At 45.5% G+C, this 23835-nt stretch overlaps 1 protein-coding gene across 3 annotated transcripts; it reads right to left on the bottom strand.

The window, feature by feature from the left end:
• Positions 1-247: 247 nt before the first annotated feature.
• LOC123366242 (sulfotransferase 6B1-like) lies at positions 248-23424 on the bottom strand. Of its 3 annotated transcripts, XM_045009513.1 has the most exons (8): positions 23038-23399; positions 21665-21810; positions 12715-12804; positions 12217-12343; positions 10587-10681; positions 4651-4807; positions 2891-3026; positions 248-2316 (listed from the first exon to the last, which is right to left on the bottom strand). In XM_045009513.1, the coding sequence occupies exons 1-7, from the start codon at positions 23237-23239 to the stop codon at positions 2896-2898; spliced, it is 948 nt and encodes a 315-aa protein (XP_044865448.1). In that variant the 5' UTR covers positions 23240-23399; the 3' UTR covers positions 248-2316; positions 2891-2895. The 3 variants fall into 3 exon arrangements, with proteins under 3 accessions (XP_044865448.1, XP_044865447.1, XP_044865449.1); XM_045009512.1 differs by having other exon boundaries at positions 248-3026; positions 23038-23398; XM_045009514.1 differs by lacking the exons at positions 248-2316; positions 2891-3026; positions 4651-4807 and adding an exon at positions 6690-7364 and having other exon boundaries at positions 23038-23424.
• Positions 23425-23835: the final 411 nt, after the last annotated feature.

Genomic DNA, 23835 nt, shown 5'->3' with positions numbered 1-23835 from the left:
CTGTATCTACATCTACACATAGAAATTAGGGTTGGTCTGGAATTTTCTGGCAACGTGTGTTTTGGCAGAGAATGCAGTTTCTGGAAAATTTCAGTCTTGCTGAAATTTTTTGATTTTCCTAATGGAAAATCAAAATGAAATATATTTAGTCTGGGATCTGGTTGCCTAAGTAGAAACATCTCATTTCCAGGCAAGTTTGACATTAATCCATATGTGCCTGTTGTGGAAAAATTGACCACACCATTGATTTTAGGTCAGACACAGCCTTGAGGCTCCTTTATTTAGAATACAAATATGCATATAGGGAAGGTCAGCGTGGCCCCATGCAAGGGGTTAGCTGCCTTACGTTGGTTAAATTGCTTCAAGCTTATAAAGGTAAAAACCGCAACGCGTAATCACATATTACAAATCTTATCAACCTTATTTGGTATAATATTTTTTATTAGCAAGCCAATTAGAGCCCCTCACCATCTAGGGGTTTTCCTGTTATTGTCCTAGATGCTCCTGCTTACGCCATGTCCCTCTTCTTGCGTTACCTTATTGCTTACTAATTTAACTTTGCAACTATTTTTAATACTGTTGTACAATAAGCCCTTTCTTAAATTAGTTTGCCCACCTACGTGCGGTTACATTGTACGTTACTGTTCTGCTTAATTATTTTCCATTGCTAATGTGCTGCTATACTAAGGCCATGTTGCACAACCATCAGTTGATTTTGGTTCCCCTTTCTCCTGTTGGCCTTTTGATTAAGCCACACAAACTATTACAAATTTTCCTATGCCTTAATGTCAAGCTGGCCTATAATGGCCTGCAATTACTTATGCTCAGCTAACTCAGCTTGGGGCAAGCGGGACACAGTCTGGGGCAAGCGGGACCCCTTAAAATCCCTATCATGCCTGAGATGCTGCAGTGTCTCATGGAAGCTGCAGTTTGAGTGCCTCGTATCTCCATTCTCCTCTATGGGCTAGGCACCCTTCCTGGACTACATCTCCCATGATACACCTCAGTCTCCCCTCTGATTTCTGCAGTGAATCATGGGACTTGGATGAACGATGCATCATGTGGGTGTAATCTGGCCTGGGAGCCTGGTTGATAGCAGAAAATGGGAGTCTAAGCCACCTAAACTACAACTCCTACGAGGCACCACAGCAGCTCAGAAGGACACAGACTGTAATGCTGAACCAGGCCAAAATGAAAAGTTTCAATTAGGGAATGTCAAAACATTTTGTTTCAGCTGAAAATGTAGAAATGAACACATCATTTCTGAACTGAAATATTTCAGAACTTCCCGTTCAGTGAAAAATTTCAGTATCTTGACTTTTTGTCCTGATATTTTGAGTGAAAATAAATGTAGAAATATCAGAATTTCTCAGGAGGAAAATTCTGCTTTTCAACCAGAAACATCTATATATTATAGCTAGATAGACACAGACAAGAAGACTGCATGATACCTGCAACTGACACTATTTTTGAGAACAAGTAACCAAAAAAATAGGAATGGGAGAACTTATTTTTCTAAATTTGGAATACACACTAACATCATGGTTTTGAAATTGGGTGAAGGGAGAGAAGAAATGTATGAGTCTGATGGGAGGGAAAAAACACCCAACCTCTTGGGCTAATACAAAGGAGTAGATTAAAAGGGGTCATTCACAAAAGCTCAGAAAGCACAATGATACCAGCAGCTATATCAGATACATGTGTCTTGGTTTTCCCCAGGATGGGTCAGATGTGCCATGAAAAAACTCCCCCCTGGTCTCCACACTTTTTGCTTTATTTTGATTTTGTATCCTCAAGATATTCTCAGGGCAGTGGTGTCCTATATTTTGGCAATAGCCTGGTTATGCTAAGAGTACAATAGATAGACCGAGAGTTTCAAAGCCATCTAGGAGAATTAACCACTAATTAATTAATTTCCCATTAATTTCAGTGCAGTTGCCCTGGCTTTGAAAATCTCAGCCACAGCTTCCAGAGTAGACCAGTTAGTTTGCTGCAATGATACAAACATTTGCTACTCTGTATAGAGTTTATGACCATGAATAATTCAAGCCTCAGGGATCCTCTATCTTTTACCAGGCCTAGGGTTGCCGACCCTCCAGAATTATCCTGGAGACTCCAGGAATTAAAGATTAATCTTTAATTAAGGATTATATTATGTGATGAAACCTCCAGGAATATGTCCAAACAAAACTGGCAACCGTAGCCAGGCTTCCAACATGCCCCCTCTGATTGAAACAAGATGAACCAATTAATAACATTTTTAATGCACTTATCAAATCAAAGATTTAAAGGACACAGACAAATAATGAATGCAAGCAGGAAAACAGAAATAGAAAAGCTGATTGGATAACAGTTATCTTGGAGGGAATCAGCCTGTTCCACCAGAAGATAGCCACATTCAAGTCATTGTTAATGTTAATGGCAAAAACTAATCTATTTGGTGGAATTTCTATCACTTTTGGACATCTGGATCATCTGGACACTCTAAGCCTAATTCTGCATTGACTTACATCAAATGCAACCCCCATGAATTTCAAGGGATTTCTCAGTGCAGAATTGGCTCACCGATTACATTGTTTTTGATAGAATGGTTAAATAACTGATGGTGCTTCTGCCTGATACCTCCTCAGAATAGTGTATATGATATTGAAGTCTACAGCTCCTTTCTAAGGCAATGCCATACAATGGGCATATGCATATATAAAAGATCTATTAAGCATGGTGAGGTATCAAATTTAAAGCACACATCTGACATAAATTGCTGGTATTACGGACTAAAATATAATTATTTATAATTAGATATACACAAGTTTAGATGATTTTTCCAGTGTGCAAAAACAAGTGAACAGATCATACTAAGGGGAACAGTTGCATTAGGTTTTGCTGTTTTGCTCTTTAGGCCTTCCAATACACCCCATATTTCATCTTTTCTCCCAGTTTAGTTCCTGCTAAACACTCTTCAAATTTTCTGTCCATTTCTTTACTCTGAGCTTCAGAGAAATGGTCCTTCCAGTCACCAACAATTCCTGCAAACATTAAAAATATATATAATCATTTGTTAGAGAGAAAGGATCATCATTCCTTGGTTGAAGTTGTAACTAGCTTTCCATTGCAAGTCTGATTTTTGCACATCACAACCTTCACTCCCCCATCTATATCCCTAAAAATTGATCCTTTCTTCTTTTGTCTCTACATTTAGGGTTTGTGGCCACAGGAGAATTTTTTCAGCAATGTATGAGGTGAATTGGAGAAGTCATCTTTAAGATGTAGGATTTTTTTAAAATACAGGTAGAGTTCTTGGTATATCTTCTTTTTTTTGGTCATACTATATCTCAGAAGTAATTGGCCCCAGAAACATCCATTTTGTTATATTCAAGAGTCATTACACTCATTTACACCCAGTAAGATTTGGCCCCAAGTCTGTGGCATTTTTTTTATAAGATAGTCTTCAAACTGCAAACTAAGCATGTGTCTTGTTAGGTGTGGTCCTTATTCTTAAATAAATGTAGGGGAAGAGATCAGATTCTCCATGCACACTCCACCATTAGCGGCTCTGTTCTTGTGTGCCACTCTCAGCCTGTGGCAGCCAGAGATCCTAACTCAGGGCCGGATAATGCCCGCTATGATTCATGACCCACAGAGGGGAACCACCACACACAAATCTGATGTATTCTTTGTGGAGGTGGGGTGAACCGTCTTCAGAACATCTTCTACTTTCTCTGGAGCCCATGTGACCCACACATCAGGAGAGGTGGGCCAGTGGTGAGGCTGAGGGAGAGATAGACGTGGTCTCCCCCTTAATGGATGGGATGCAATGAAATCCCAATGAAAGATAATAGAACCCCAGATTAATGTGAGCTACAGGTAACTCCACTGTATCTTGGAGTACACCTCTACCCCGATATAATGCTGTCCTTGGGGGCCAAAAAATCTTATTGCATTATAGGTGAAACTGCATTATATCGAACTTGCTTTGATCCACGAGAGTGCACACCCACGCCCCCTCGGAGTGCTGCTTTACTGCGTTATATCCGAATTCTTGTTATATCAGGTCACGTTATATCGGGGTAGAGGTGTACTTCCTGAGCTAACCAGTGGTAGTGCCAGAGTCACTGCAGCAATTGTATTAGGCGATTTCAACTTCTGCACTGATTGTGGCACTTCTACGTTAGCCCAAGATTCCACAGCCACCAATAACAGCCATAGCACTTGCCCAGGGACAGTCTGGCTCAACACCTATAGTTGGATACACTCTAGATTTTGTCTTTGGCCTGGGATTGGATGTGGATGTCACATGCTCGTTACAGTGGGGGTTATCAGTGCTACTCTAGTGGCATCAGAGAGGCCTTTCCCTGACCATCCACCCAGCAATAAAAGGTTCCTGGTTACTATCCCAGCAAGACAGAGGTCCTGAGCCACTAACCCTTGCAGAGGACTGTGCCTTCACATCACACCAGCAAGCTAGAGTTGCCAAGCTTGTGATGTCACAGAGGGCCAGGCTTTCACAACAGCCCTAAAACATAGGGATGCTGGAGCCAAGGCCTCATCAGAACCTGCGCCTTCAGTTCACCCAGCCAGCTAGAGGTGCTGGGCTAGTGAGTTCATTGCAAGGGACTGGTGATCATTTATAAGGAGTTTTCAGAAATGTACCTTTACGGAAGAGAATTTTCCCAAATGTTCCATGGGTTTTGAAGGATTTCTCTTTCATAGCTTCGAAGCTGCTTTTCTCTGCAACAGTCTGAATCTCTTCCTCACTTAGGGAGAACCCAAAGAAGTCAGCTATTTTTTTCAATCCTAATGTCTGATTCTGAAAACAAGGACGACAAGAGTGAATAGTATTGAAACAACATTCCATTTGGATCACACCTGTGGAGTGATTATAACAGTATCTCTATACTTTCACAGAGCAGAATTACTGTGAAAAATCTGCAACTACTTCATTTTTGCATTGCCAAGGAATTCTAACAGGTGTAACTTTCAAGCAGCTTCTGTCCTGAACTCCTTACTCATGCAAGTAGGATACTTTGTCTAAATGGAGAGTGGGCTCTATACTTGTTATATGTGGCTGTGCATAGAAGTGAGTAATAATAATACCACCTAGAGCTTTTCAGTACATAATTGAATCCAGAGAGCATGTACCTGTTAATATTCATACACTTCAGGTGTGCTGAAGCAAAAGGCATTGCTAAGAAATGTGCAGATAATGACATGCCTGAATAAGGAATTCTGTACTCTTCGCACACCAAGTGACGGTGCATTTTGACAGATACAATAGTGAGCTGAAAGAGCTGTTATAAGGGGATTTGACAATTGTGGACATAAAGATAAGAGGAAAACAAGGAGAATCAAATATGGTAATCAAATAAGGCAAAAAAATTTAATTTGCAGAACTTTTCATCTAGAATCAGGATGAAAGGCCAAAAATTAAAATTGTGCAATATTTTGTTTCAGAAATGCTGAAATGTTCCTAAAGAGCAGTGTTTCTCAACCTTTCCAGACTATTGTACCCCTTCCAGACTAGTGTACCCCTTACACCTCACTTAAAACCTGCTTGCTTACAAAATCAGACATAAAAATTCAAAAGGGTCACAGCACACTATTATTGAAAAATTGCTTACTTTCTCATTTTACCATGTAATTATAAAATAAATTAATTGGAATTTAAATATTATACTTACATTTCAGTGTATAGTATATAGAGCAGTATAAACAAGTCATTGTATGAAATTTTAGTTTGTACTGTACTGTTTTTTATGTAGCCTGTTGTGAAACTAGGCAAATATCTAGAACAGGGGTTGGCAACCTATGGCACGCGTGCCAAAGATGGCATGCGAGTGATTTTTCATGGCACACGGGGCGGGCTGAGCTGCTCAGCCTGCCGCCGCTCTGGGGTTCCCGCTGCTGGCCCCTTACCAGCCGGGGTCCCGCCCGGTCCCACTCAGCACATGCTGCTGGCCTAGGGAAAAGAAACCCAGGCTGGCAGCAGGCTGAGATCCCAGCTGGCAAGGAGTCAGCAGCCGAAACCCCAGAGCGGGGGCAGGCTGAGCTGCTCAGCCCGACGCCGCTCTGGGGTTTCCACTGCCGGCTCCTGCCAGCTGGGGTCCCCCCTGCCACAGCCACACTCAGCACCCGCTGCTGACCTGGGGGAAGGAACCCCAGGCTGGCAGCGGGCTGAGACCCCAGCTGGCAAGGAGCTGGTGGTGGAAACCCCCGAGTGGTGGTGGGCTGAGCTGCTCAGCCTGCTGCTGCTCTGGGGTTCTGGCTGCTGGCCCCTTGCCAGCCGGGGTCCCCACAGCCCCACTCACTTTGCTTCCAGTTGGAGTTCCAGCACAGGCCCCCTGCCAGACAGGGTCCAGGCTTCCGGCCCTGTTCAGCCCTACCAGCCACCAGCTCCCAATCTGGGGTTCCAGCCGCTGACCTCCTGCCAGCCGGTTAACAACCGATCGCTCAGAAACCTGTGTGCAGCTTGAAGTATCTAAATAGGTGCCACCAGACATTGGAAAACTCGGCAAGGAAAAGCAAGGGCAAGGATCACACTAAACAGTTAAGATCTGCATTTTAATTTAATTTTAAATAAAGCTTCTGAAACATTTGGAAAACCTTGTTTACTTTACATATAACAGTACTTTGGTTATATATTATAGATTTAGAGAGACCTTCTAAAAAACGTTCAAATATATTACCGGCACACGAAGCCTTAAATTGTATACATGAAGACTCGGCACATCACTGCTGAAAGGTTGCCGACCCCTGATCTAGATGAATTAATGTACCCCCTGGAAGATTTCTGTGTAACCCCAGAGGTACACATACCACTGGTTGAGAACCACTGCTATAGTGGAAATGTTGTGGTGTTTCCAAAATGCAATATGATCTTTGGGATACCCAGCAGATCACCTACCAGGCAGGAGGCCTGGTAAGCTGGCCAGTCAAGGAGTCCAGGAGCTCAGGAAGCTAGGTAGTCAGGTGCTCAGGAAGCCTAGAGGCCCAGCCCCCTGCCTGTCCGTTCATCAAGCAGACCTCCCTGGGAGACAGCCACCCAGACTCCTGATAGTTTAGGGAGCTGGGGAGCCTGGAAGCCCAGCTCTGCAGCTGCTCATCAGATGGGCTGCCAAGGAGCCTGGCTGCTGAGGAACAAGGAGCCTGAAAGCTCGGGTCAACCTCAGTTCCACCACTGAGGCTGCCAAGAAGCATGGGAACAGAGAGGTGGGCAGATGGGGGAGCTAGCAGGAAAGCAGGCAGGCAGGGTGGCCAACAGGTCGGCCTGCCTGGTTTCCATCGAAAGTGTTGAAGCAATGTACATGTTCCCACAGAACACGTAGAGTCCATTGAATCAGTATTTTCTGTTGGAAAGCTGACGACCCCTGAGAGAGAGAGAGAGAGAGAGAGAGAGAGAGATTGCATTAAGATTTTTCTAAATAGATTTAGTGTGGGGCCAAGGTACCACACTGCAGGCACTGAAGAAATTAGATCACCCTGTTTTTATTTTATTTTTTAAAATCATCTCCAAAATACCTTGGCAATTTTCAGCAAGCTTTCTAGGAAAAAAATCTATCCTACCGTATATCACAGCTGTAAAATTTCAGGTGAATTTACTTCAGTTTAGTTGGGTGTCGGGCTCATAATCAGACTGCAAACTGAACACGTTTTTCCCACCTAAACTATTATACAAGTGGTTAGTGTTTCCCCATGGTCACTCTCCATATGCTTTGTGGTAGCTGGGCATAATAGGAAGGCATGCTAAAGACAGCCATGATTTGCAAATGGAAATTGTTATTAGATGACTTTGTGGATTTTGTCAGTGCTTCTCATGCTTAATGTTACTGTAATTTAGGTTTTAATGCAATATGTAGACTACAATCCCATCCAGCTCACTCATGTGTGAGATTTGGAGAAGTCCACATTTTAGTCCACATTGGTTACAGATGGCCATATCTTATTGCCCTCCATTTTGGCAAAATTTCCCACTAAAGACAATTAAAGTTTTGACTGAGTGAGGACTGAAAAACTTGGTCAGTTTTATTGTGAAGATGTTTGGTCTGAGTTTCAGAGATGCAGCGCACCCACACGCCCCAGCGAAACCAGTGGGAACTGTAGATGCTCAGTATTTTTTAATATTAGGCCACTGGCTCATGTTAATAGTATATGTTAAAAAAAATCTTAGGGCTAAATCAAGGCCTGGTGTAAGTGGGTGCAAATCCATTGAAAGGTAACGACGTTACACCTGCTTACAGCAAGGCTGATGTTGGCTCTTGTTAATCATTTCCACATGAAGTGGATACTATTAGATGGAACGAATAAGGCCTACAAAGTCTCTTTGTTCCTAGATTCAAGTTTCTTGGCACATTGGTGGTCACAGAGGGTGAAATTCCACCCTACTCAGATGTCTTGAACTAACTATATGATATTTGCATCTGACTTATTTCTTCATAGGGTTTAAGTAGAGCTGGTTAAAAAAAAATTCCACTGAAACAGGAGGGTTTTTTTTAATAAAATGTGGCTTTTTAATTACATTTTCATGAACATTTCTGTTTTGTCAGTTTCTGTCAAAAACAAAATGAATTGTATAGGCCTGGCATGGGCTTGGTAGCTGTGTTGTTATCATTAGCCATGCACTATTTCTGTATGAAGTAAAGATTCATAGAATCATAGAATCTCAGGGTTGGAAGGGACCTCAGGAGGTCATCTAGTCCAACCCCCTGCTCAAAGCAGGACCAAACCCAACTAAATCATCCCAGCCAGGGCTTTGTCAAGCCTGACCTTAAAAACCTCTAAGGAAGGAGATTCCACCACCTCCCTAGGTAACCCATTCCAGTTCTTCACCACCCTACTAGTGAAAAAGTTTTTTCTAATGTCCAACCTAAACCTCCCCCTCTGCAACTTGAGACCGTTACTCCTTGTTCTGTCATCTTCTACCACTGAGAACAGTCTAGATCCATCCTCTTTGGAACCCCCTTTCAGGTAGTTGAAAGCAGCTATCAAATCCCCCCTCATTCTTCTCTTCTGCAGGCTAAACAATCTCAGTTCCCTCAGCCTCTCCTCATAAGTCATGTGCTCCAGCCCCCTAATCATTTTTGTTGCCCTCCGCTGGACTCTCTCCAATTTATCCACATCCTTCTTGTAGTGTGGGGGCCAAAACTGGACACAGTACTCCAAATGAGGCCTCACCAGTGCTGAATAGAGGGGAATGATCACGTCCCTCGATCTGCTGGAAATGCCCCTACTTATACAACCCAAAGTGCTATTAGCCTTCTTGGCAACAAGGGCACACTGTTGACTCATATTCAGCTTTTCGTCCACCGTAACCCCTAGGTCCTTTTCTGCAGAACTGCTGCCCAGCCATTCGGTCCCTAGTCTGTAGCAGTGCATGGGATTCTTCCATCCTAAGTGCGGGACTCTGCACTTGTTCTTGTTGAACCTCATCATATTTCTTTTGGCCCAATCCTCTAATTTGTCTAGGTCCCTCTGTATCCTATCCCTACCCTCCAGCGTATCAACCACTCCTCCCAGTTTAGTGTCATCTGCAAACTTGCTAAGGGTGCAGTCCACACCATCCTCCAGATCGTTAATGAAGATATTGAACAAAACCGGCCCCAGCACCGACCCTTGGGGCACTCCACTTGATACCGGCTGCCAACTAGACATGGAACCATTGATCACTACCCGTTGAGCCCAACCATCTAGCCAGTTTTCTATCCACCTTACTGTCCATTCATCCAGCCCATACTTCTATAACTTGCTGGCAAGAATACTGTGGGAGACTGTATCAAAAGCTTTGCTAAAGTCCAGAAATAGCACATCCACTGCTTTCCCATCATCCACAGAGCCGGTTATCTCATCATAAAAGGCAATTAGGTTAGTCAGGCATGACTTGCCCTTGGTGAATCCATGCTGACTGTTCCTGATCACTTTCCCCTCCTTTAAGTGGTTCAGAATTGATTCCTTGAGGGCCTGTTCCATGATTTTTCCAGGGACTGAGGTGAGACTGACTGGCCTGTAGTTCCCTGGATCTTCCTTCTTCCCTTTTTTAAAGATGGGCACTACATTAGCTTTTTTCCAGTCATCCGGGACCTCCCCCGATCGCCATGATTTTTCAAAGATAATGGCCAATGGCTCTGCAATCTCATCGGCCAACTCCTTTAGCACCCTCGGATGCAGCGCATCCGGCCCCATGGACTTGTGCTCGTCCAGCTTTTATAAATAGTCCCGAACTACTTCTTTCTCCACAGAGAGCTGGTCACCTCCTCCCCATACCGTGCTGCAGAGTGCAGCTGTCTGGGAGCTGACCTTGTCTGTGAAGACAGAGGCAAAAAAAGCATTGAGTACACTAGCTTTCTCCACATCCACTGTCACTAGGTTCCCTCCCTCATTCAGCAAAGGGCCCACATTTTCCTTGACTTTCTTCTTGTTGCTAACATACCTGAAGAAACCCTTCTTGTTACTCCTAACATCTCCGGCTAGCTGCAACTCCAAGTGTGATTTGGCCTTCCTAATTTCACTCCTGCATGCCTGAGCAATACTTTTATACTCCTCCCTGGTTATTTGTCCAATCTTCCACTTCTTCCCTTAAACAGCATTAACCTCACCTCTTTCAGCTCTTCATAGGTTATCACCATAACATTTTCATCATCCACATGCTTGTTCCATTCAACTAAATAATCAAAATAGGAGCCCCAGGATACTGGAGAAAAAAAACCAGAAAATCAGAATGATTCAATAATAATGAGGTAAAAGTGAATTGAGACAGGGGACGTGGACTCCTGGCTGACTTCATGGTGTCAGACAGGGTTTTGAGGTGAGGACTACAGTAACAGGTTTTGCCACTGCTCCTCTGAACAAAAGCAATAAGTGTTCCCTCTATCTGACGGCTAGTACTGGCCATTAATGGAAGAGCACACATCTGCTAAGTGGAAAGGACTAAACACCCTCATAACCACCTTAGGGACATAGCATACAAGCTGGAAAGCTAGCCAGCTGAACATTCCAGTGCATTCCTGTTTGCCAGGGAGACATCCTGTCTGACTGCTGGCTGGGTCAGAAAGGAGTCTCTCCTTTGCACTATTCCCAACTACAGCTGAGTGAGTGATGGATTTTTTGGTTCAGACACTAAACTAAAAAATTTAAAAAACAATCTTGTTTGATTTGAACCAATAACAATTTTTAATGTTTTTTAATAAAAAAGTAGAAAAAATTGGTTTAGAAGAAACCAAAATGTTTCATTTGACTCCAAACAAATTTTATTTTGAATTATTCACTTTGATTCAGACATTTTAGGTGCTTTTCACCATTTTTTGTGGTAATTTAAAAGTGAAGTGCCATTTTGAATAGAAAAGTTGAACAAAATATTTCAAATTGAAATAGTCAAAATGAAATGATTCAGAATGATTGAAACAAAATGCAACAAAGAGCCCTGTGGCACCTTTTAGACTAACAGATGTACTGGAGCATAACCTTTCATGGGTGAATACCCACTTCGTCAGACGCATACGTCTTTGTTGCTTTTTACAGATCCATATTAACATGGCTACCCCTCTGATACTTGAAACAAAATGTTTCCTCTGTTTAGAAATTTTGTTTCTAAAATTAGAAAATTTCTAAAATTTCAAAATTTAAATTCTAAAATTTAGTTTCAAACAAAATTATTTATCAAATTCAACTGAAATCAGCAAACATTTTTTGCTCTCCAAAAAACAATTAGTTGAAAACATTTTGCTCACCTCTATTCTCAATAATTTTAGCCTTCTACCCAGTATATGAATTCAGCTTATGCATTGATTAGCAGAAAGAAAAGTTATAGGGTGAGGTTGTTTTGAGTTGCTATATTGCGTTTGGATTTCGAGGCCAGCATGCTTATGTCTATTTTAATAAGTATTAGCATAGCTGGTAATATAATTCATATTTAATTTCCTAAATCTGTGTTTCAGATTATATAAGATTCAGGGTAATGGTGGCCAGGCCATAAGAGCTTATATGACTTATTCAAGATCACAGAGGGAGTCAGTGTCAGTGAATAAATTGTCTCTTGATTTCAGGGGTCACAGGCTGATTTCAATTACATCATTTATAAATCTACAATAACTTTAAGACCAAGAAGTTTTTCGTGAATTATAATACAACTGAGATCAGAATCTGCCCTCGGTCTTCCTGAATCCCAGTGCCCAGTTTTGCCAATATACTAATTAATCAGAATAGCTAAAAAACAGAAAAACAGTGTACTTTTTCCATGCATAAAAGCTGCAAAATACTCATCCCATGAGCTGAAGGAGGGAAGTGTAGGCATATTGTTGTGAAAATGGAAGTAAGATACAGCGGTGTCTTTTGGATTTCGAACCAGCAGCAGTATCTAAAAAACATATGGAAATGAATTATTTGTTTAAAGGTTGAAAGTCAATACAAAAAAGTTTGTACTTTTCCTAGCACAATGAGCACTATGGTAATACAAGTAATTAACAATAATTAGGTAAGAAGAAGTTTATATTTTTTTAACAATCACAGCATCAGTAGAATCAGTTTAATTAATTTTACCTTATTTGAAAAATAAGGAATGGCAAAGCTCATTAGCAGGATATTTCTGCTGAAATGATAGCAGAGAAACAGTCAACATTTAAATTTTCAGCATTAGATTTCATTGTTCATGCACCATGTAGATGAATGGGGCCAGTTTACTCCCAACCTAAAGCTATTCTATTTACGATACTGTAACTGAGGACTCACCTTGGCCTTGCTTTTGAAAATAGATTTGGGCAGGACTTGAGGAGAGAGATGTGTTAATATGATTCTTCTGAAAGGTAATTCCTTCATCCTCTTTAAATAAAATTGGAAAGAAAGGCAGAATTAAATAGCGTCTAATAGAATTTTATCATTTTAAGATTTGTTTTAAAAAAGTAGACTTTGCAGGAAATAATATTTCTTTCCTGCCAATCCAGAGGGTGACTATTTCACTATCAATAACATACGGCAGAATTTAGGACAAATTAGCATTAATTTTTCCAAGGCCGCCTTGAATCTCTCATTTCTTTCAAACTTTAACTACCATGCTCCCATTTATTAATGTTCCTCTAATTCCCTCTAGTGAACGTGGCCCCATGTAAGTTGCTCCTCCAGAGGAAATACTGTGCAAGACCCTGTTCTAACAGTATTTCCAGCCTGACTAGAAATTGGGGGCCTGTTCTTTTGAGATGTCCAGCTGAGTTTAGGTAGAACCAGTAATATACTCATTATCAAATGGCTGACAATAAGCACTTCTCCAGAACCTCTTAGACATTCAGATAAACATAACTAGCAAACCGCTCTGCAATAGCATGTCTCCCAGTAAGGGTGCATCTGCCGGCATCTTGGGGTGGCTTTGTGTCCTAGCAGACAGATAAAGCAGTAGTGGTATTCAGGAGACCTGAGTGTGTGTGTGCAAGTCATTTCTCCACTCTGCCTCAGTTTTACCTTCTGTAAAATGGGGATGATACGTATCTCCTTTGTAGCTTTGAGAGCTACTGCTTAAAAGTGCAATATAAGAGCATGGTATTATTATGCATGTCTAATCAGTATCTTTCTATAGTTCCAAAAAGACAGATCACCATGTCAAAAAAAATCAGCATCATAGCTAGGGCCCTACCAAAATCATGGTCCACTTTGGTCAATTTCATGGCCATACAATTTTAAAAATAATAAATTTAATGATTTCATCTATTTAAATCTGAAATTTCACTATGTTGTAATTGTAGGGGGTCGTGACCACAAAAAAAGTTGTGGGTGGGGTTGCAAGGTTATTGTAGGGTGGGTTGCGGTACTGCTACCCTTACTTCTGTGCTGCTGCTGGTGGTGGCGCTGCCTTCAGACCTGGGCAGTCGGAGAATGGCTGCAGCTGGCTGGGATCCCATCTCTGAAGGCAGAGCTGCCGCCAGCTACAGCGCACAAGTAAGGCTTGGTCTACACTAGGACTTTAATTCGAATTTAGCAGCGTTAATTCGAATTAACCGTGCACCCGTCCACACCAGGAAGCCATTTAATTTGACATAGAGGGCTCTTTAGTTCAAATTCTGTACTCCTCCCCGACGAGGGGAGTAGCGCTAAATTCAACATGGCTATTCAAATTAGGCTAGGTGTGGATGCAAATTGAACTTAGTAGCTCCGGGAGCTATCCCACAGTGCACCACTCTGTTGACGCTCTGGACAGCAGTCCGAGCTTGGATGCTCTTGACCAGCCACACAGGAAAAGCCCCGGGAAAATTTGAATTCCTTTTCCTGTCTGGACAGTTTGAATCTCATTTTGTGGTTGGACATCGGGGCGAGCTCAGCAGCACCGGCAGCAATGCAGAGCTCTCCAGCAGAGGAGTTCATATAATCTCTGAATAGAAAGAGGGACCCAGCATAGACTGACCGGGAAGTCTTGGATCTGATCGGTGTGTGGGGCGAGGAGTCTGTGCTTTCGGAGCTGCGCTCCAAAAAACGGAATACAAAGACCTACGAGAAGGTCTCCAAAGCCATGAGAGACAGAGGATACAGGCAGGATGCAACGCAGCGCCGCATGAAAATCAAGGACCCCAGACAAGGCTACCAAAAAATCAAAGCGGCAAACGGACGCTACGGAGCCTGCCACCACTGCCCCACCAGTGACCATGGACTCTGACGATGGGACAGTGTCGACGGCCAGTTCCTCGGCGATGTTCGCGGACGGGGAAGATGAGGAAGGGTTTGTGGAGGATGAGGCAGGCGACAGCGCTTACAACGCTGGTTTCCCCGACAGCCAGGATCTCTTCATCACCCTCACGGAGATCCCCTACCAACCCTCCCCGGCCGTTAACCCGGACCCTGAATCAGGGAAAGGAGCAGTTGGTAAGTGCTTTAAACATGTAAACTTTTATTCTTAATATAACTGCAATCTGAAGTATGTGAAAAGGAGGTCTCTATATATATATGGGGATAGAACAGAAATCCTCCTGGGAGATCTCCACGAAGCTCTCCTGGAGGTAATCGAAAAGCCTCCGCAGGAGGTTCCTGGGGAGAGCTGCCTTATTGGGTGCTCCGTGGTAGCACACTTTTCCGCGCCAGGCTTTCATGAGGTACTCAGGGAGCATTGCCTCCCCAAGCACGGCTGCATAGGGCCCTGGTTTGTGCTGGCTTTCACGCAGCATGCGCTCTCTATCTCCTTCAGTGACCGTCCTCAGGGTGATCTCGCTCGGAGACTCCTGCATCTAATTAGGGGAATTACTGTAATGTTACGCCTGGTCCAAAGTATTTTTTAAAAATCTCCGAACAGATGGCGTAGCAGAGACTCAGCACGCTGCTGCGTGACAAGCGTAACGGAAAGCCAAAGAATCAAATGGACGCTCATGGAGGGAGAGGGGACTGAGGACGCAAGCTATCCCACAGTTCCTGCAGTCTCCAAAAAGCATTTGCATTCTTGGCTGATCTCCCAATACCTGTACGGTCAAACACATTGTCCGCGGTGGTTCAGGGCATAGCTCATCAATGTACCCCCCTCCCGCACACCCAGAAGGAAAAGGAAAAAAAATCGTCTCTTGACTCTTTTAAATGTCACCCTATGTGTACTGAATGCTGCTGGTAGACGCGATGCTGCGGCACTGTACTGTAGCATCCTCTTCTCCCCCCCCCCCCCGCCATGGGTGGCTGATGGTGCAGTAAGACTGATATCTGTCGTCATCATCATCAGCCTTGCTGTAGATGGTGTAGTGCAATACGACTGGTACCCGTCCTCGTCATCAGCCCATAAGTAGACGGCCTGCTAACCGTCTTCATCATAGCAACAGGGGCTGAGCTCCATCAGCCCCCGCCCTTCATGTGTAAAGAAAAGATTCTGTACTGCCTGGACTGTCATAGCAGCAGCATGCTGTTTTCCTCTCCCACACACTGCTTAATGTCCTGTCTGGACAATCATAGCAGCTGGAGGCTGCCTTCCCCTTATTTCATTTCAGTAACAAGTCACTATTTCTTATTCCTGCATTCTGTATTATTTCAGCACACAAATCAGGGGACACTGCAACGGTAGCCCGGGAAGGCTGGGGGAGGAGGGAAGCAACAGGTGAGGTTGTTGCAGGAGCACCCCCTGTGAATGCCATGCAGCTCATCATTCCTGAATAATCTGACACGGAGCGGCTGTGCTCTCTGGTTCTCTGAAACACTGGATCTCTACTACACTAGCCCCATATTCTATGCAGGAATTATTCTATTTTTAGATACCATAAAGGAGGGATTGACTCGGGGAGTCATTCCCAGTTTTGTCTTTTGCGCCCCCGGCTGATCTCGGCCAGGGGCACCTATGACAGCAGCAGAAGGTATAATGCAATACGGCTGGTAACCATCATCACCTTGCCAATTTACAATGGCATGGTAGATGGTACAGTATGGCTGATAACCATCTCTGCTGTCATGCAAAAGCAAATGAATGCTGCTGTGTAGCGCTGCTGAATCGCCTCTGTCCGCGGCATCTAGTACACATACGGTGATAGTGACAAAAGGCAAAACAGGCTCCATGGTTGCCACGCTATGGCGTATGCCAGGGCAATCCAGGGAAAACGGGCTTGAAATGATTGTCTGGCGTTACTTTCCCGGAGGAAGGAATGACTGACTACATTTACCCAGAACCACCCGCGACAATGAAATTTGCACCATCAGGCACTGGGATCTCAACCCAGAAGTGCAAGGGTTGGGGGACACTGCGATGGGGTAGAACAGGGGCAGAGTTTATGCTTTCAGGATTGCCTGCTGCAGGAGTGCGGACGAGATAGGTGCTGTGCATGGTGTTGTTCACAGACACAGACTAGACTGTGTTCATTGTTCGCAAAAATGTATCTTTGCAAGGAATTCACTCCCTTTTTCCCATCACACAGCTTCGACTGTCTCCAGACCTGCCACAGCATCCCCCTCACAGAGGCTGGCAAAGATTAGGCGGCGAAAGAAAAAGACTCGGGACGAGATGATCGCTGAAGTTATGAGGTGCTCCCGAGCCGAGGCAGACCAGCAGAGCCAGTGGAGGGAGACCCTCTCTCTGTACCAGCGCTCACACAGCGAACGGAAGGAGAGGTGGCGTGAGGAAGACAAGCAGGCGACTCAAACGCTGCTTGGACTAATGAGGGAGCAAACGGACACGCTCCGGCGCCTTGTGGATGTTCTGCAGGACCGCAGCCAGGAGGACAGAGCCCCCCCGCAGTGTATCTGCAACCGCCCTCCCCCGCCACAAAGTCCCATACCTCCCGTCACCCAAAGTAACCAGAAGGAGGGGCGCCAGGGGCCGTGAAAACTGTCACTGCAGCCCAGCAGAGTGCTCAAGTACCCAAAAGCTCTCATACCCTAATTTTTGAGAATTCCTTCCCTTCCTGACTCACCCAAGCCCCAATCCCAGTTTCATCCCCTGACTGTCTGGTTAATTATTAAAAATACTTTGCTGTTAATTACTGTTTCCGTCATGCTTTTTTACACAATGCTGTGTTTGAAGGGGTGGGTGGGTGGGTGGGTTATGGGGGTAGGGTATTGCATAGGACAGTCACCTTTAGCAGGGTACAGAGACGGGGGCAGGATCAGCAGCAGGTCACACACACAGTGCAGTCAGTAGGCACCCTGGTCGGTATGGGACGTGGTTTGCAGGTTCTGTGTGGGTGGGGGGTACGTGACTTTGTAGCGGGGGAGGGGGGTTACAGATCTCATGCAACGGTCCCTGTCCTGGACCACAGAGCCACGCAGCAGAGGAATCTGTATCCGTCCTCCCCCGCCACAAGGCCACATAGCCCCTGCACACAGAGTCCCAAAAAGGAGGGATGGCAGGCTCCGTTGAAACAACCAGTCTGGCACTGCAGAGCGCTCTGGGAGCAGGAGCCTGTCATTCCTCGAGTTTAGAGGCGGTCTTTACATCACCGCACACCCTACCCAGCACAGTCTGCGTCCCAGTTTCAACCCTTTAATGATAAGTCATCAATAAAGAAACCTTTGTAAAGTTACAGTGGAAGATGTATTTTATTTTGAAACGTGTGTTGGAAGTGGGAGAAGCGGGGTGGACGGGGTATGTAACTGCAGATGCTAGTCAACCGTAACTTGGTAAAGAAACAGGGGCAGGTTCAGCTTCTCTGTAAAGAAACTGAACAGTCACAGGTCACGCTGCTCGCTGGTACTTGAAGAGTTCCTTGTCGCTGTGCAAGGCGCCTGCATAGGGCTTCACGAGCCAGGGCATTAGCGGGTAGGCTGGGTCCCCGAGGATAACTATAGGCATCTGCACATCCCCAACAGTTATTTTGTGGTCCGGGAAGAAACTACCTTCCTGCAGGCGTCTAAACAGACCAGAGTTCCTGAGAACACGTGCGTCATGAACTTTGCCTGGCCACCCGACGTTGATGCTGGTAAAACGTCCCCCATGGTCCACCAGTGCTCGCAGCACCATTGAAAAGTAGCCCTATTTCTCAGCAGCTGACTGTGGAAGAGGTGGACGATAAGGTGCGAGGAGTTGACAACGGGCATAACTGCAGCGGGCTCCGTGCTCGCAGTGCTGTGGCGCCCGCGCTGTCACTGAGCAGAAAAGTGCACGAACAGATTGCCCGCAGGCGCTTTTGGGGAGGGAGGGAGGGCGTGATTGACGGTTCAATGATGACAGTTACCCAAAACCACCCTCGACACATTTTTCCCCCAGCATGCATTGGGGGGAAATCCCAGAATTCCAATGGGCAGCGGGGAGTGCGGGAACTGTGGGATAGCTTCCCACAGTGCACCGCTTCCAAAGTCGACGCTTGCCCCATTACTGTGGACTCACACAGTCGAATTAGTGTATTTAGTGTGGATACACAAATTCGACTTCATAAGGTCGATTCCACAAATTCAACTTAAGTTGATTCGAAATAGTCTTGTAGTGTAGACATACCCTAAGGATGGCATGATATGGTATTGCCACCCTTATTTCTACGTTGCTGCTAGTGGGATGCTGCCATCAGAGCTGGGTGCCCGGCCAATAGCCACGACATTCTGGCCACCCAGCTCTGAAGGCAGCACAGAAGTAAGCGCAACCCCCCTAAAATAGCCTTGGGACCCCCCTGCAACTCCCTTTTGGGTCAGGACCCACAATTTGAGAAATGCTGGTCTCCACCGTGACATCTGTATAGTATAGGGCAGTGTTTCCCAAACTTGGGACGCCGCTTGTGTAGGGAAAGCCCCTGGCAGGCCAGGCCAGGCCAGTTTGTTTACCTGCCGCATCCACAGGTCCGTCTGATCGCGGCTCCCACTGGCCGCGGTTTGCTGCTCCAGGCCAATGGGAGCGGCGGGAAGCGGCAGCCAGCACATCCCTTGGCCTGCGCCACTTCCTGCACCCCAATCTCATCCCCAGCCCTGCCCCACCCCAAAGCCCATACTCCCAGTCAGAGCTTTCACCCCCGCACTGCATACTCAACCCTCTGCCCGAGCCCTGAGCCCCTCCAGCACCCAAAACACCTCATCCCCAGTCCCAGCCAGAGCCCTCGCCCCCCACACTCCTACTCTCACCCCCAGCCCTGAGCCCCTCCCACACCCCAAACCTCCCATTCCCAGCCCCAGACAGAGCCCTCACTTGTACTCTCACCCTGAGCCTCTCCCACACTCCAAACCTCTCATCTGCAGCCACAACCCACAGCCCTCACCCCTGCACCCCAACCCTCTGCACCCCTCCCATCCCCAAACTCCCTTCCAGAACCGGCACCCCCTCCCATCCCCAAACTCCCTCCCAGAGCTTGAACCCCAATCCCCTGCCCCAGCCTAAGGCCTGCACCCCAGACCTCCTCCCTCACCGAAACTCCCTTCCAGAGCCTTAGGCGGGGGGGGGCGGAGTTTGGGCTGGGGCAGGTTCTGGGCACCACCAAAATTTCTACAAACCTGCCACCCCTGATCCTGCCCTGCAAGCCTGAACTCCCAGCATTCTCAGGACACATGCTGATCCCTAGTGGCCACTGCTGATATCCAGCACCTCCGTCCTCTCAACCTGTGAGTCCCTTTCTGGATTGGAACCAAAGACCATCTTGGAAGCAACATTACCAGCCCAAGTGGTCAAAAATCATGAGTTGACCCCGCAAAATCACAGGCTGTACTGCCGCCGCTTCATCCATTCTTCGGCGGCAATTCAGCGGCAGGCCCTTCCCTCCGAGAGGGACTGAGGGACCCGCCGCTGAATTGCTGCCAAAGAGCCACCCCTGGGGGAGGGTGCAATTTTATATTCTTGCCTCGGGCGCAAAAATACCTAGATACGGCTCTGCCATACAGCCCACCTTCACCCTCACAGTCTCAACCCTCTTCGGTCCTTCGCCGCCCCCGTGAATATTCCAACACCCCGCCTAATTTCAATTCCTGGGAAAACACTGTTTGCATTGCTTGTGTTATGAAAGCTTTTTGGCCAAACAGAGGGCCCTCTGAAGTCATCGATATGACCCCTTTCTCAGGCAATAAAAATCAGTTACTTACAGAAATGATAAAATAATATCACACACAAATTCTGTCTACAGGGAGTGTACATGGCATATCAACCAGTGGTTCAGCAGCTACAGATTCCGTGAGTTTTGTACTGGTGTTAGAGGTTGTTCATCTAGGATTAATCACTTATCTCTTGAGTTTTTGCTCCTGTTGATTTTTTCTGGAACAGAGTTCTGATAGCACGGATTCGTCTCCCCATACAGCAATCAGATCCAGTACCTCCTGTTCGGTCCATGCTGGAGCTCTTTTGCAATTCTGGGACTCCATGGTCACCTTTGCTATGAGCTCTGCATGGTCACCTGTGCTAATCAGCTCTCCACGCTGGGCAAACAGTAAATGAAATTCACAAGTTTGCGAGGCTTTTCCTGTCTACCTGGCCAATGCATTGGAGTTGAGTGCTGTCCAGAGTGGTCACAATGGAGCGCTCTGGGATAGCTCCCAGAGGCCAATACTGTTGAATTGCATCCACACTACCCCAAATTCGACCCAGCAAGGTCAATTTCAGTGATAATCCCCTCGTCAGATAGGAGTACCGAAATCGATTTTAAGAGCCCTTTAAGTCAACAGAGATGACTGCGTTGTGCGGACGGGTGCAGGGTAAAATCGATCTAACGCTGCTAAATTTGATCTAAACTCGTAGTGTAGACCAAGCCTGAGTCCTCTCCCATTGCCTCCCCTAAAAGCTCTGAAATAAGGGGAGGGGGTCTCTCCAGCTGAATGAAATCCTGGGAAACCACGAGGCAGAAAATCAACCCTGGAGCTGGCTGACAGTTAAAAAAGGAGCTGTTAGCAATCAGAATGGGAGACTCTTAGGCAAAAGACATCCCCTGTCATGGAAAATAAAATGGAGAGGGGTAACCGAAACTCCCCTAAACCCTTAGTTCATTCACAATTGCCTGTTTTGTGGTGGGGGACCTGAAATCCTTCCTCTCCACATAGTCAGCTCTTTGGGGACAGTAGTAGTGCAAAGGAGAGAGTGACAGATCGGAATCTAAGGAAACCCTGTGGTGGGGAGGTCATTTGCATGAATTATCCACCCCTTGTCTGAACCTCCATGGTTTCCAATCATGGACTGGCTAAGCAAATGCACTGCACCCTGACTGTACTGACCTGATCATACCTTGGGGGAGGTAAGAGTCCTCCATAGCCTGTAAAATTCAGCCATTACAGTTTATCAATTCTTAGATGTGTCAAACAGTTCATATTAACATTTCTAATATCATCCCGTGCTGACCTTAAATTTCTCTGGATCCCCAAATTCAAGACGTAGAAATACAGATAATTCATTTGTAATATTCATTCTCTCATTAATGTCCTCCTTTGTATATTTTGCAGCTGTAATTTCCAAATCATTTAAGACTTGATCAAGCCAGTTAGTACCTGAAACAAGATAGAAACTGGTTTAAAGACTACAGAAGTGAAAATTGTCACAAGTGTTGAATGTATTTAGTTGCAAATACCAGTGTATGATATCAATTACTGTGGAAGAAAAAACATTAACATTCAAGGACAGTAGCTAACTAAACTGAAATCTTACTTTGATACAGGAATATTTTCCTGTTAATGACACAAGCTATGAGTGAACAGAAGTGTCATATGATTGGGCCAAATAACTGTCAACAAACAGGAACAGTCCTGTTTGTGAAGCACATACTTCTTTGCGACTAACAATTTAGTTATAAATCACTAAATTAAACACTATGTTTTCTGGGTGAATTCATGTCACAGATAAATGCAGGCACCACCATTGTCACTGACTAGGCTCCTACTTGCCAATTCAGGGTAAGCTATTAGTACTAGCTTGACCAAAAGCTAAATATACAATAATGGTTTCTAAAAAGAAGAAATCAATTTGGGGGAAATGGACAGAAACACTTGTGATCATAGTTATGTGAAATCTGGATACCCTCATATCTGAGTCACACTGTTTTTTCTCGGATTTCATCTGTGTTAATTTGGAAGCATTCCATTGGCTTCAATTGAGTGTCTTAAAATTTACAGCCGTGCAACTGACAGCAGAATTTGATCCAATTTTTCCATGTGAGACTTGCTCAATTAATAAATGAAGGAATTGTTTTTCAAACCACCAGCTCTTCAAACTCAGTCAAATTGACAGCCAAGCTGTTTTCTTAGCTCATTCATCATCACAATGCAAAATATTAGTAAAGGTTTGTTGGCTGTATTGAATCAGATCTGCAATGAGACACACATGAACATTTTATAATGTGTCTCCTCTGATGTTTGGATGTAACATTACAACCTCATATCTTTCATGCTTGTGAACATGAATTTATGTTCAATATTTAGTAGATCATGGTATCAAAGATCAATAAATCTTTTTCTGCAAGGTACGTGTTCATAACACTGGACATATAGTTATTTAAAATGTAAATATTCAAAAGGAGAAGACAGTAACTGATGGTCATTAATGGCTGAAATTATTATTCTCACCTCATTCATCTGAACAATCCCTAATACAGTATCTTCATGATGGACAGCATTTACTATGAATTGCAGTCATGTATAATTATTGCATTACATGCTGCCTAATCATTCATAACTATAACATTTCATATTTAGTTTTTGTAACAAGCTAGCAATAGTCACCAGTTTTAGGGTATCCCGCTAGGATCACATCGTCACTCCTGGCTTCAAAAGAATCAAGAACTTGGACAGTTTCCAGGTTGCAAAAAGCAGCAGGGTACAAAATTCCTTTATAGGAAAATAGCAGGTCTTCAAGGGCTGCCTTTTCACTATCAGCCAATGCCTTATCCAGATATTGAGCTACTGTCTTTCTGCTCTTATCCATCTTTGAGAAACTTTCTATTCAGAGAGACTGAAGCTCAGGCTGTCTACTGGCGAAACAACTGCGGTAATGATGTACGGCGCAGCACCGCCCAGGGGGCGGGCAAGTGGGGCAATTTGCCCCGGGCTCCACAGGGGCCCCCACGAGAACGGCCGAGGCTCCCTCGCCGGCCCGGCATCCAGCAGCCTCCTGCACAGCGCTGCAGCGGGCCCCCGGAGCCCCGCCCCGCCCCGCTCAGAGCCGCGTGGGGAGGGGGCGGGGCCGCGAGCTCCAGCCGAGTGGAGGAAGCTCAGGCCCCGGTGGCGCTCACAGCCCCGCCCCTTTACCACGCGGCGCTGAGCTCAGCCCCCCCGCCGGAGACGCGCTGCCTCTGTCCAGGGGAGGGCCTAGATGCGCTGAGGCTCCGGGGGTTGGCTAAGGGGCAGGGAGTCCCGGGGACAGGGAGCGGCGGGGGGGGGTGAATTGTGGGCGTTCCAGGGTCTGTCAGGACTCAGGGGGGGGGTGGATAGGGATTGGGGCAATCAGGGGACAGGGAGTGGGGTGGGGTCTCAGGGTGGTGGTGGGGGGGTGCCTCTGGGGGACAGTGAGGGGACAAGGAG

The sequence above is a fragment of the Mauremys mutica genome, chromosome 3 (assembly GCF_020497125.1).
Source record: "Mauremys mutica isolate MM-2020 ecotype Southern chromosome 3, ASM2049712v1, whole genome shotgun sequence".
Lineage (NCBI taxonomy): Eukaryota > Metazoa > Chordata > Testudines > Geoemydidae > Mauremys > Mauremys mutica.
This window is presented reverse-complemented; position numbering and strand designations above follow the sequence as displayed.